Here is a 13,529-nt window from a genome sequence, read left to right as displayed (position 1 = left end):
GTGTGGCCACTTGGAATGCAAAATCTCCGTGCTATCAACATGGTAAGATAACAAATTCATCAAATACATCTCGGAAGTGTGTGGATGAGAAATAGGTTACAAGTTGGTATCCTTCTTTCAGCAGTTTGGGGCCACAGCTACGCCAACGACGTGCAGCCCTCCAAGATTCGAATAATCCTTCTCCTCCTACGACAGGAACTTTGACCTGATACGAGACACATGAATTAGCTTGGTCTAATCAACATAAAAGCTGTACAAGTTATGAGGCGGCTACAAGTAATCAGAGAATACGTACCCACGACTGGTAGTAGGAAATCCATCGACGTATAGACCAAGCTATCAAAACTACACCACCTAGGAAAAGAAGTGGATTGTCGAATAGTATAGCCGATGAAATAATCATGATTGAAAGGCGACTAAAGTTGGTCAATTTTTATGTGTCACGAGTTAGCAGCCAAATGGTTTGTCCAGTTCTGAAATATAGGAATTAAGGAGAGATCCGAAGTCCGATTCTTGCAACATTCCAAGGCTAGGGAAGGGGGCGACAATCGTTATCGAAATCGATAGCTTGCTCGGCCAGTTTCCGCTGTATCAATTCCAGACTTCAAGTCTCCCCGATGTTAAAGATCTTCCAGAGCTGCCAAAGGTCCGATCATTCCACGGTCCCGATGGTATCCCTTGCGCCTATGTTCTCCAGACACCGGCCGAATTGATAATATTATCTGTTTGTCTCAGTCGTGAGCAGATACCTGTCTAAGACTGCATATGTGGAGATGAGATCCATCTGTTCCTGAGGCCAAGAGAGGTAAACTGCACTGCATGGATTTTCCTGGGTCCTGGGAAAATAAACAAACTCCACTTCGTCCAAATTCCTTGTTTCCCCCTTGCCTAGTTTATCGATTATGATGAGGGTTGGGATATGTCCTCCGTAGTCAAGAAGCTGCATCTATGCATGATGGTAATTGATATAGAGTGGGGTGTTTTCTAGAGGGTCATAACAGTGGGACTACCACGTAGGTGTGCTTGCATTATGTAAAGGAGCAGGTGATAGGTAATAAGATGTGCCCAGATGGAGTAGCAAATATTTTGATTTATCATTGCGGTCTAACATGGTACCTCGGAAATTAAATAATTTAATTTAATTTCAGTATATAAGGGCACAATCATGCAGAAATGTTGTCATTGGTACATCTACTTCGACGGAGGACTCTGAGGTAAGTCTACACCGTATGCTCGGCCGAGGACCCACTTTCCTAATCTAGTAGTATACCGAAATAATATGTGGAAAGATCAAATACGAAATCATATTGGGATTCGTCTCCAGGGCTGGATCGAAGATCATCGATCACGGAACAGATAAATCCTGGGGCCCAAAACATACAGATCCGAACAATCCTGAGGCATGTCTGTACCTAGGTAATATTTAGAAATATTAATAAAATTACTGGAAGAACCTTGCAAGCCTGGCTTTGATCAGAAATTACCATCTTTACCACCAATATTGGACTTCATATCCTAATCAGCGCGTAGCCTGGTTTCTAGCATGCCTATCCCGCAAGAGTGTACTGTGCTGGTGGTAGGTGGTGGGCCAGGAGGTTCATATACTGCCTCCGTACTGGCGAGGGAAGGGATCTCCACCGTTCTGCTAGAAGCCGATGTGTTTCCTCGGTATGTGAGCCAAGTACTGTTAGAGAACTCACACGACTGACTTGTTCTATAGATACCACATTGGGGAGAGTCTGTTGCCATCCACGCGAGAATTTTTGAAATTCATCGACGTGTACGACAAGTTTGAAAGCCATGGATTCAAACACAAGGTAAACAAAGCTTGTTCAAAAATTTCAGATGAGTCAAAGTTTGACCAGAATGCAGAATGGAGCTTCTTTCAGCTATAACAGCAAGCCGCCAGCATGTAAATAGCTTCCACGACGCTTTGAATATTCATGACTGACTGAGCAACAGACACCAACTTCCTTGCCTTTGGTGGACATGCATGGAATGTCATACGTTCCGAATGCGACCAGATCCTCTTCGAACATGCTGGAGAAAGTGGTGCCAAGATTTTTGACGGAGTGAAGGTCAATTCAATTGAATTTGAGCCCACTGGTGGTGGTGAAGGCCATGGAGCTCCTAATATAGGAAGGCCTGTGTCTGCCTCCTGGAAATGCAAGAGCGAGAATACGAGTGGCTCGATTCGATTCCAGTATTTGGTTGACGCTAGTGGACGAGCAGGCTTGGTTAGTACCAAATACATGAAGAATCGCACATACAACGAAGGTCTCAAGAACATTGCGACTTGGGGCTATTTTGAGAACGCTGGGACGTATGGCGTAGGAACTCCAGCTGAAGGAGACCCTGTCTTTCCTCGGCTCAAAGGTACACACGTCCATATATCTTCGAGATGAGATCAATCTATTAATAGGTACATTAGATGGATCCGGCTGGGCGTGGTTTATTCCCCTACACAACGGCACAACCTCTGTTGGTGTGGTCATGCAGCAGACCAGCTTTAAGGCCAAGAGGAAACTTATGGAGTCACATAACACTCGGGACTTCTTTGTGCAGCAGGTCAACGACGCCCCGATGATTCCGGAACTGCTGACCAAAGCCACGCTGGCTTCAGACGTCAAATCAGCCACTGACTTTTCCTACAGCGCTTCATGCTATGCCAGTACCAGCATGCGCATTGTAGGAGATGCCGGGTGCTTCATTGACCCTCTCTTTTCTTCGGGTGTACATCTTGCACTCACTGGAGCGCTTTCAGCCGCTGCCTCTATCTGTGCGGCGATGAGGGGAGACTGCACAGAGCAGGCAGCAGCCAGTTGGCACTCGCAGAAGATTCAAGAGGCCTATATGCGGTTTTTGCTGGTTGTTACCAGCGCATACGCTCAAATCACGGGGCAGGAACGTGCAGTGCTGAACGATTACGATGAGGCGAACTTTGATCGCGCGTTCCGCTTCTTCCGACCCAGTGAGTCTCTTTTTCTTTTCAACTCCTCATCAATCGTACTAATATGATACCGGCCAGTCATACAAGGCACTGTGGAAATTGGCGGAGAGAAACTAAGTCAAGAGGATGTGGCCACCTCAGTGGATTTTTGCATGAAAGTTATTCGCAAGGTGAATGGTACTATGAACACCGCCCCCGACGGGATAGAGCTGAAGGAAGATGAGCAGGGTGAGTGGACGTGTGATCGTATCAAGAAGGAGGAGATGAAGTTAGATCCCGTACACAAGTTCGCTGTTGATGTTGTGAATGGTATGACGGTCAATCTTCAGCAGGGAGTTTTAGGACTTGTCAAAGCTAGCTGATAAATATCTGGACATGCTAGAATTTAGGCAAAGAATTAAGTACTACTACCTGCCTCGGTAGGTTTCTTTGAGTTCAAAAAACATTCAGTAAAAAAAAGAAAAAACCCTGACAGCTTCTTCATTTTGGCCTTTTATTAAGGGGAAAGTGGTAGTTCTCTCATGTTACACTTCTCTATAGATCTTCTTTTTCAGTTGCTCGATACTGTCGGCCTTCACCTGCTAAGGCTGGTCAAAGACTAACCAGCTAACTAAAAAAAATTCACGAGTTGGACTACGACCAATATTCAGAAATGGCGATTCTAATCTCCAATGTCCATCGCTCTTCACCCACCAGGAACTAAGTCTGTTCGAACTGCCTCAATCACTGCATGACCGGAAGAGGCTGGCCGCCACACCCGCACTAGATGCAGCCCCACCGAGACGAGTAGCTCTCGAAACTGTGTCTCTGTCCGTTCAAGTGAGGAAAGTAAAACCATCATACTGAAATCCATGATGGTATCTGTAAGTTTCAATCTCGCTTCACCGTCTGGTAGCACGCGGTCGTGGATGAGGAGCAGTGAATCCTTGTCCATCGCGTCCCGGACGTTCTGCAAGATGCTCCGCGCCTGGACGTCAGGCCAATCGTGCAGAACTCGACCCATAAAGTAGACATTAGCTCCTATAATGGGCTGTGTCTCAAAGAAGTTGTACGGCATAGCTTTCACTATCTGTGTGGATGGAAGTTCCTTGAGTTCTGACAGCATGCTCTGGATAACGCCAGGTACATCCTGCAGAATGAACTGGCACTGGAGACTTGGAAGTGTATCAAGCAATATTTTGATTTCATGGCCGATACCCCCTCCTATATCTACCAGCTGGAGACCTTTCTCGGCGGGGATGTCGGCAACACTTATGAATTTCTGGAATCTCTGCGTAATGGGGAAGATCTCGGTCCATCGCGCGGCATTGTCACGAGCAACACCGGCCTGCATTGTCCGATTAAAAGCATCAAGCTGTAATGGGTTTGACTTTAACCAGTCAAAATAATGCTCATCTGTGTTAAAGACATATTGAAAAGGGCCTGCGTAGGCGTTCGAGGGGGATTTATATCCGGTCTCCTTCAAGTATTGTGGAAGTTTGCCGAATATTTGAAAGTGAATATCACTAATAGTCATGTTAGTTCCCAGGATAGTAGGACTATCTTCTCTCATAGTTTTGAGCTTACAAGTTCATCATGATTTGGCTTGACAGATAGCCACCCTGGGCAAGATCTTTCACCACAGGGTCGGGCTTATACATCCCTTCCGGGGTGACATTGAAGATACCTGAAGCCGTCAACGATCGCAAGATACGACCTGGCCATTCGGATCAATTAGCTTCAAGCAAACAAAAAGAAACTAAGTACCACATACAGATAAGCAATGGATCTCCACCGGCGAATGATGTAATGTCGTCTCTTTTGAATTCTGTTTTCGGAGAATGCTGAACATAATCGAATATGCGCAGGTCTATGGCGATGCGGGTGGCCACAATTGGGGTCATCTGCTCTTCGTCAATCCATTGCTCTAATAACTTTTACATCCGATAGATTCACAGCAACAGTAGCTTTCTCTAATCTTGACCTTGGCTGCTCAAGGCTTGCAGAAAGCTCCTCACAGGCCCGCAACAACTCTACTCGCTGCTGGAGGTCAACCTCTGACCCGCTTGAAAGGAGCTTCGCTGCCTCGCAGATCGAATTGGCGAGTTTGGTCAAATCCATCACAATAGAGCCTACGCCAGCAATGCGGATGATGAAATTTAGGTGATGAACAAATGTTGGCTATCTAGGTGGGAGACTATTATGGCCCTAAGCCCCTGAGCTCTCTCCGGACTTCTACACCCATCTTTCGAAATATTACGGTCTGCAACACTATGCAGCCTGGTGCAGAAAGTGACATGTCAGCAATGTACCTGTAAAATAGCGGTCAGATTGCCCTGCAGAATCCACGAAACCTAATCTGTATCTATATGCACGTTCTTGTGGGACGTAGTGTAGATCAACGCCAGGTCTAAGAATCTCTGTTTTTCACAAAATCATTCTCAAATTCCAGACCTGCATCCTGACGGATGATACCGTACGATGCAGCCGAGTCTAATTGTCGATCCTGCTCCTTGGAATAGACTTTGGCTCGTTGAAGGTGGTCTAGAATGACTTCACCGACAGGCAATCTGGTCTCCACCGCAGCGGCACAATCAATGGCGTGGCCAGTATCTTTTAGAGCCAGATCCAAATTTGACCATGGAGATGTGTCTTTAGGCGGAATGTACACTCCCTGTGTCAATCTCTTCGAGATCATGACTGGAAGGGGTCCAAATTGAGCTTCTAACAGCTTTTCGACCACCTCACACCCCAAATTGCTCTTCTCCGCAAAGACTTGTGCTTCGCCGATAAGCTCTGTCAAGCCCGAGACGAGGAAGTTTCTTCTATGTTTTTAGCGGTGAACAAAATGCGTGGAATGGTTTTACTCACCCGATGATCTTCAACAAGGCTGCTTTTTCTGGCTGTTGGGCCACCTCAATCATATCTCGTGCGATCACACCTTTGATGTAAGGGGAGATTCGATGTATCGCGCATTCAGGACCCGCAGCAACCATCAATATTTTCCGCTCTGCAGCCATTTGAGCTGAGCCAAATACAGGACCTTGGCATGTCTCAGCATGATGAGAGAGGGAAAAGAAAGATAAAAAACATACCTGATACCAAAAAGGCATTTTCTCGTGCCAGCTGCCCGGAGACCTCCTTACTCGTATCCGGATGCACAGTCGTCGTATCCACGATAATCTTGTCAGTCAGGTCTCCTACAGAAATGATCTGCGTAATCATATCCTGCAACACCTCATCGTTATTGATCTGCGTGTTTGGTTGATCAGAGATGTAGTCCATGAGTGAAGTGATGATGTACCACCCATACCGAGATGAAGATTATCGTACTGTCCCTGACTATGTCAGTTATGGAGTCGCATTTGATCCCTCCAATCTTTGTCAGGGTTTTGCCTTTGGAGGTTGTGCGATTCCAGAACTTTAGTGGTGGTTGGCTCTGAGAATGCAGATGGTTTTGGAGATTCGACGCCATGGCACTACCCATGTTTCCCAGGCCTGTTGGGTGTTAGCAGCGCCTAATGAATCGCCTTCTATTCTAGATACTTGCCAATCCATCCCAGTTGAGAAACTAAAGTGTCAGTCATCGTGCGTTGTTTCCGAGTTTGTTCTCTGCTGTTGATTTGGGAATAGTTGAGTGGATTTCTTCTATTCCAATATTTTATATGGCGCTAGCTTCAGGGCGTATATGGAATGGACAACCTTGGAATCAACAAGCAGTGTCCGAATTTAGCTCTGCCTCCACATCATAATAGACATCTCCATTTTCCACGCCTGACATAGACATGCCCCAGAACCGCATGACCCACATATACCACTCCTTACACCACACCACCCACGGCGACTGGTTGCGGCGCATCCTGCCGTTGTGAGAGGCAATCTCATAAATGCGCTGAATGCGTGGGCGACGGATCTTAACGAATCGGGTAAACACATCTTCCAAGGCCTTGCAGTCACCAGCCTGATACTGGGCCAACAGTCCAGAAAACAGTAGCACGTCCTCCATGGCTAGACCTACACCCTGTCCAGCATGGGGTTGCACGGCATGTGCAGCGTCCCCCATCAGTAGGACGCGGGGCGATCCTTGTGCGGTACCCGAGGGTATAAACCACCGACCACCAAGCGGCAGACGATAATGCGGGTAGAAATGCACGTCCGTACTAGTGTCGACCAGCTTCCGCAGGTATTGACCCCAATCGCCATGCACGCAGTCAAGCACAGTTGATAACTGACTGCGACAGTCCTCCAGCTCTTTCTGACGGTGGAGAGTCCAGCCGTCGCGGACCTCGGCCGAGCTCTGGCCCGGCGGCAGAGGCACCTCTTTGCTGAAGAACCAGAAGACTCTATTGGCAGGACAGGGTGCAGTCGCCAATAGCCCGTGCGGCGTGCGTGTGGCGTGCATGCAGGCTGGATCTTCAGGATCTCGATCTATGACATCGTCCACAATTGAGGAGATGGCTGAGATACCGGAATACTCGGGCAAGACATCTGCGTCGATGTGTATCTTGCGCACTGCGGAGTGGATTCCATCGCAGCCCAGAAGAAGAGATGCACTGACACTAGTACCGTCAGAAAATTCAACAGTGACGGTGTCCCCATGATCAACAATGGAAGTGAGCTGTTTGCCGTAGTGTATGGGGATCTCGTATTTTTCCGTGGCTTCACGCAAACATTCGACCAGATCTACCCGATTGATCCGAAGATACCCAAATCCTGTCTTCTCCTTGCAGTCAGTGGACACGTCGACTTCGTGGATGATGGTGCCAGATGTGGAGTGAAGGACAGTCTTGGATACATCGACGCTGCGGGGTGAGAGTATGTCCCAGATGCCGAGACGGTGTAGCACACGAAGACCATTTGCAGGAACACCCAGAGAGCCGCCGAGACCTGCAGTTACTGAGTCCCGGAGCTCGTAGACTACAGGGCTCAGCTTGTTGTGCTGGGCTAAACAGAGGGCAGCTGCGAGGCCGGTTGGCCCTCCTCCGATGATGATAACCTATTCCAGTCAGTTTGGCTCTGGTAGAGTGCAGAGAGAATGAAAACCTTTTGAAGATCGGACATAGTCTGTGACTTGATGCTTGATGTAGGAGGAGTAAGATGAAACTCTGACTGGACTCAAAAATATATTTTTGAATCGTACAAGGGTTGTAGGAGATATCCACTATATCACGACATTTGTGCAGACATAGTACCAATTGGAGCAAACCTCCATGCATGAAATAAAATTGACCAATCATTTTTTATTTCCTGAACTCATATAGTTCATAATACACCGCTGCTCAGCCAAAGTTACTCGTTCCAGAGTTTGCCCTACCTGGTACATACCATCACCCAACAATGGCTAAAGCATACACCAACCTCACTCTCCTCCTGAAGGCCGTAGCAAGCCACGAGGGAAGTGGAAATCTCATATGCTATCCACCTCAGAAAACCTTTGAGCCCAGTTCATACTCATATGGCCAGCTGCTAGAAAGCGCTCAGAAAGCCTCGTGGGCACTGAAGAAATGCCGTCAAGAAGATTTTCCTCAGGGTCGAGTGGTGCTCATTCATTTCGACACCCACTGGGAGAACATACTCTGGTTCTGGGCCGTCACACTGGCAGGCTGTATCCCAGCCATGTCCACTGCGTTGAGCAACAACCCGGCGATGCGCGTATCACATCTGGAGCACCTGGCAACCAACCTCAAAGATCCCGGATGTCTGACCACAACTGCTAAGCTGTCTGAATTTGGAGGACAAGACAGTATCACACCCATTCCTATCGAGTCTCTTGACATAGAGATCACTCCAGGAGCAGTGCTAGACGAAGTCTACTGCGATGCGAAGCCCGGTGACATCGCAATTCTGATGCTGACTTCTGGTAGCACTAGTCACGCAAAAGCAGTGATCCTCACCCACAGCCAAATTTTCACAGCACTGGCCAGTAAGTACAAGGTAGTACCGCTGCCAGACGACACTTCATTCTTGAACTGGGTCCGCTGCGACCACGTTGCGGCCCTTGTGGAAATTCACTTACAAGGCCTCTTCGCGCACCGAGACCAGGTTCATGTGGAAGCAGCAGATCTTTTATCCAGTCCCCTTACCTTTTTGGATATGATTCACCGCCATCGTGTCTCCAGAACCTTTGCGCCTAACTTCTTCCTCGCTCGCATTCGAGCCGTACTCGCCAGCCACGGCGACTTCTGCAAGGAATACAACTGGGATCTTACCTGTCTGCGGTACATTGCTTCAGGCGGGGAGGCAAATGTCACAAAGACCATTACTGCTGTAGCAAAGCTGCTCGCTCGGTACGGTGCCCCATCAACTGTCATTGCCCCGGGCTTCGGCATGACTGAGACATGTGGTGGCGCCATCTACAACCTTGACTTCCCTGACTACGACCTTAGACGAGGCTTGGAGTTTGCATCCGTGGGGAAAAGCTCGCAGGGTCTCAGCATGAGAGTCACCTCCGCCAAGGACCAAAGTATCGCACCGACTAGGACTGTGGGTAACCTCGAACTATCAGGCCCGGTCCTATTTGAGGGCTACTTCAATAACCCTACTGCAAACGAGCAGTCATTCACCAGCGATGGCTGGTTCCAGACTGGTGATCTAGCTTCTATTGACGATGAAGGCAACCTACACTTGGTGGGAAGAGCCAAAGAGACCATGATCGTTAACGGTGTCAATTACAGCCCGCAGGAGATAGAGACTGCGCTGGATGAGCCGGATAAAATCCCCGGCTTGGCTCCGAGCTTCACTTGCTGCTTTTCTTCTTTCCCTGCCGGTGGTGATACAGAGATAATCTGCGTGGTCTACTTGCCGACCTACGCTCCAGACGACACGATAACAAGAGCCATAACCGCAAATTCCATAGCCAAGATTGTCATGATGTCGACAGGCTCCCGACCAGAGATATTGCCGCTCGATCAGTCAAAGCTGCAAAAGTCCACTCTTGGAAAACTCGCACGATCCAAGATCAAATCGGCATTTGAAAAGGGCGATTACAAAATATATCAAGAGACTAATGCGGAAGAAATCAAGCGGCACCAGGCAACAGCCCGCGTTCATGCCGCGAACGAGCTGGAGCAAAAATTGCACACCATCTTCATTGATTCTCTTGGCTTGCCCGAAGAGGAGTTTGACGTGGAGTCTTCTCTCTTCGATATGGGCATCACCTCAGTAGAGCTGATCAAGCTGAAGAAGCATATTGAAGCGCAACTGAGTCTCGCGCAGCAAATTCCCATCATCACTCTGATGACAAACCCCACTGTCCGCAGCCTCGCCAGCACCCTGGAGGACCAGCAAACCAATCGTGCGTCGGGAGAGTATAACCCCGTGGTGACACTGCAGTCCCAGGGAGACAAGACACCACTGTGGCTTGTTCACCCAGGAGTGGGAGAGGTTCTTGTATTTCTCAACCTGGCAAAATTCCTGATGGATCGAAAGGTCTACGCGCTGCGCGCGCGGGGTTTCAACGAAGGCGAAGAGCCCTTCGAGACTATCGAGGAAGTTGTCGGTACCTATCATGCTGCCATAAAACGAAAGCAGCCCCTTGGACCGTATGCACTAGCCGGGTATTCATACGGTACAATGCTAGCCTTCGAGGTCGGCAAGGTGCTGGAAAGCAACGGAGACGAAGTACGCTTCCTGGGTTCCTTCAATCTGCCACCCCACATTAAGACGCGCATGCGACAGTTAGACTACAAGGAATGCCTGCTCCACCTCTCCTACTTCCTAGATCTGATGACAGAAGATCACGCGCGGGACTTGGCGTTGAAATTGAAAGGCTCAACTCGGGAAGCAACCCTCGCGAAGGTGATGGAAGACGCCGACCAGGAACGTCTTGTGGAACTTGCCCTGACGCCAGAGGCTCTGACCAAGTGGGCGTGTTTGGCCTTCGCTCTGCAAAGTATGGCTGTGGACTATGATCCCAGCAGCTCCATTGCTAGCATAGATGTTTTCTACTGCAATCCTCTAGCCGTGGCAGCCTCCAACAAGACGCAATGGCTAAGTGAACACTTGAGTCAGTGGAAGGATTTCTCGCGATCGATACCGCGCTTTCACGATGTCGGTGGTGCTCATTATACCATGCTAGGGCCAGAGTACGTCTTTGGTTTCCAAAAGACATTACGGAGTGCGCTTGAAGCGAGGGGAATTTGAGATCTATATATAGCAAGTAGGAGCTAGGAAAGGATTTCATAACAATGTGAATGTAGATGAATAAAGGAGACTCATTCTGCTTTCGTACGGCATCGATATAGCTTACTGTAGCTGTCAGCTTCCGCTAAAATGATTAAGAACTATTATGAATTGATAGTCAGTTTTCTGATATAGAATCATGTTCACGTTCTGTTGCTTTTGGTATAAAGCAACGACTTGATTCTATACGGCAAAAAGAAAAGTAAAGAAATTTCTTTGAGAAGGGGCCTCGGAAGAAGCAAATCAATTGTAATATGGTCTGAATGGTAGCTTCATCGAAACAAAAATATTGACGTGTTCCTCAGAGCCATTCAATGGATTTATAGTTATTTCGAGAATGAGAAAGAGGGTAAGATTTGAAAATTTTGGCAACAGACCTTGGGATTCCCTTCCGCTTAACTACTTTACCTCGTAGCAGAAGGTAATAAAGCTTGTAATCTGGTCGAAACATCTCCAGGACCACATACTATTTAAATAACCATTTGCACAGCTATAGATCTCAAATCTGATGCACAAAAATTTAAAACACGTGCAATGCAATAATGTCCTAAATACTAAGCTTTAATGAGGCCCACGTGGGAGGCGTTTAGAATGCCAAGAAGCGCCAAGACTAGGTACGACGTAGACATCATTCAAGGCAGCTAATTTGAAGGGAATTCAAGTATAAGAGCACAATTCTTCAACAATTGGAGCTAATACAAAATGTTTTTTTTTACAGAGTTAACGTTGATACTGGCTAATTGCAAGGAGATTCCAATGTGTTCAGATCCAACGGGATAATCCCAGCATTATAAGCATCTATCAAAAGGTCAGCAACCATTCATCTTTATAGCTCTAAGGACATAACATACCGAAATAGGACCAACGAGGGTCACTAAGCTGTGTCCTCCAAGTCCAAAACACCCAACCTTCTTGCTTCTCATACGAGAGGGCCTGAGCCGCGAACCATTTTTTGTAGAAACCGAGATTAGACGAGACCTCCCACTCGTCCGTCTTCTCGACATCATCTGGAGGAGACAGACTCCATTCACCAACTATTGTAGGTGTGTTTGCATCTAGGTTGTCACTGCATGATGTACTCAGGTAGCTTTCCTGGGAAACGGTGACATCCGCGTATTTGAGGTAGCGGTGGTCGTCGAATGCGGCATAGTATGTGTCGTCTAGGTATTCTGTCGGCTCACCAGCCCACCAGAGCTTATCCATCATTTGGATGTGGACGTAGTCAGATTTTTCAATGTTGGCATTCGCCTCGGCGGCTCGGATGCGCTATTGGATAATTGTTAGCTCCATACCGAGATATCGAGAGGCTGTTCCATAGCTTAGGAACTATAGCTCTCTCATGGGATAGGGTGAAAATACCTTAAAGGCTTGAGGATAATAAACTTTCCGCATCGAGATATCCATCGCAGAATCTCGAACAGGCTCATTGACAATCTCCAGCATGCCAACATTCCGAAACTCAGTCGTAGAGTGGATGAGAGACGTCATCCACTCAAGAAACCTGAACGCTCGCTCATACTGGTGATTCACAAAGAAGCCAGCCTCAGAGATCAGTTGCCCCGTGTTAGAGTTATCAGGTGTTTGTGCCCCAGGGGTAGCATGCAGATCCATAATAATGTACAAACCAGCATCACTAGCCCACCCACAAAGCTCTTGAAGGTATTCAAGCCCGCCCTGGGGAAAGGACTCGTAGTAGTATACGAGATCCTCTCGGATCCAGTATCCAACTGGTATGCGAACAGTGTTAAGTCCGAGCTTGGCAATCTCGGTGATATCATCTTTTGTAATCCATGTGGCCCAGTGATTGGCGAATGTGGTGTTTGCTTCTGCTTGCCCGAGTGCCTTGACACATTCAGATTCGGATTTAGCGCCTGCAGCACCGCATCCCATTTTTTCCCAGGCGGAACTGGCGATCCATGGCTCGAAGACGAACTGGGTTCCGAGGTTCACGCCACGGATCTTATTGTTAGAGGAAGAGAACAGATTTGTTCCATTGATTGAGGTGATTGTTTTGTTTGAGGGTAGCCAGGCTGCTGCTAGTGTAGAGAGCGCAGTGATCACGGTGAGCCTGAGGGAAAGGCCCATAATTAACGGCTCAATGTAGTTGATCCAAGGTGACATATGATGGGGTGCTCAAGTAGGACCCTGACTTAGTCTATATAGCCATTGATAACAATCCATGAGTCTAATTGCCAAAGGTCCTGTTAAATTACATCTGGAATTAGTATGGTCTAGTAGGTACGTCCATCCATTCCATACAGTCCTTAATAGAGGCTGTTACCGCATTGGGTATGGTGGGATCCTTTGACCAATCTTTCTTCGTCTTAGCTTGTGTCAGTTCCCTTCCTTCGCAGTTTAGAGTCTGCTTTGATACCAAGGGGCGTTACAATAATTGACCCTTGCGATTCTGGCATGTTCA

At 47.8% G+C, this 13,529-nt stretch overlaps 6 protein-coding genes across 6 annotated transcripts; 2 read left to right on the top strand and 4 right to left on the bottom strand.

The window, feature by feature from the left end:
• Positions 1-1,543: 1,543 nt before the first annotated feature.
• Positions 1,544-3,312, top strand: N7495_009019 (NAD(P)/FAD-dependent oxidoreductase; the record flags this gene model as incomplete). Its single annotated transcript, XM_057211670.1, has 6 exons — positions 1,544-1,668; positions 1,721-1,817; positions 1,873-1,912; positions 1,963-2,376; positions 2,432-2,971; positions 3,029-3,312. The coding sequence occupies 6 exons, from the start codon at positions 1,544-1,546 to the stop codon at positions 3,310-3,312; spliced, it is 1,500 nt and encodes a 499-aa protein (XP_057061213.1).
• A 323-nt stretch (positions 3,313-3,635) lies between these two features.
• On the bottom strand, positions 3,636-5,050 carry N7495_009018 (uncharacterized protein; the record flags this gene model as incomplete). The annotated part of the gene is made up of 4 exons (XM_057211669.1): positions 3,636-4,455; positions 4,517-4,646; positions 4,704-4,833; positions 4,886-5,050. The coding sequence occupies 4 exons, from the start codon at positions 5,048-5,050 to the stop codon at positions 3,636-3,638; spliced, it is 1,245 nt and encodes a 414-aa protein (XP_057061212.1).
• A 289-nt stretch (positions 5,051-5,339) lies between these two features.
• N7495_009017 (NAD(P)-dependent oxidoreductase) lies at positions 5,340-6,516 on the bottom strand (the record flags this gene model as incomplete). The annotated part of the gene is made up of 5 exons (XM_057211668.1): positions 5,340-5,754; positions 5,801-5,972; positions 6,025-6,181; positions 6,243-6,427; positions 6,480-6,516. The coding sequence occupies 5 exons, from the start codon at positions 6,514-6,516 to the stop codon at positions 5,340-5,342; spliced, it is 966 nt and encodes a 321-aa protein (XP_057061211.1).
• Positions 6,517-6,638: 122 nt separating this feature from the next.
• On the bottom strand, positions 6,639-7,990 carry N7495_009016 (FAD-dependent oxidoreductase; the record flags this gene model as incomplete). Its single annotated transcript, XM_057211667.1, has 2 exons — positions 6,639-7,925; positions 7,973-7,990. 2 exons carry the CDS (start codon positions 7,988-7,990, stop codon positions 6,639-6,641), a joined length of 1,305 nt encoding a protein of 434 aa, XP_057061210.1.
• A 276-nt stretch (positions 7,991-8,266) lies between these two features.
• On the top strand, positions 8,267-11,071 carry N7495_009015 (non-ribosomal peptide synthetase; the record flags this gene model as incomplete). The annotated part of the gene is made up of 1 exon (XM_057211666.1): positions 8,267-11,071. The coding sequence occupies one exon, from the start codon at positions 8,267-8,269 to the stop codon at positions 11,069-11,071; it is 2,805 nt and encodes a 934-aa protein (XP_057061209.1).
• Positions 11,072-11,846: 775 nt separating this feature from the next.
• Positions 11,847-13,231, bottom strand: N7495_009014 (glycoside hydrolase family 5 protein; the record flags this gene model as incomplete). Its single annotated transcript, XM_057211665.1, has 3 exons — positions 11,847-11,908; positions 11,962-12,376; positions 12,470-13,231. The coding sequence occupies 3 exons, from the start codon at positions 13,229-13,231 to the stop codon at positions 11,847-11,849; spliced, it is 1,239 nt and encodes a 412-aa protein (XP_057061208.1).
• Positions 13,232-13,529: the final 298 nt, after the last annotated feature.

The sequence above is a fragment of the Penicillium taxi genome (assembly GCF_028828555.1).
Source record: "Penicillium taxi strain IBT 34144 chromosome Unknown utg000005l_segment0_segment0, whole genome shotgun sequence".
Classification (NCBI taxonomy): domain Eukaryota; kingdom Fungi; phylum Ascomycota; class Eurotiomycetes; order Eurotiales; family Aspergillaceae; genus Penicillium; species Penicillium taxi.
The sequence above is the reverse complement of the archived record's forward strand: the minus strand, read 5'-3'. Positions and strand labels throughout refer to the sequence as shown.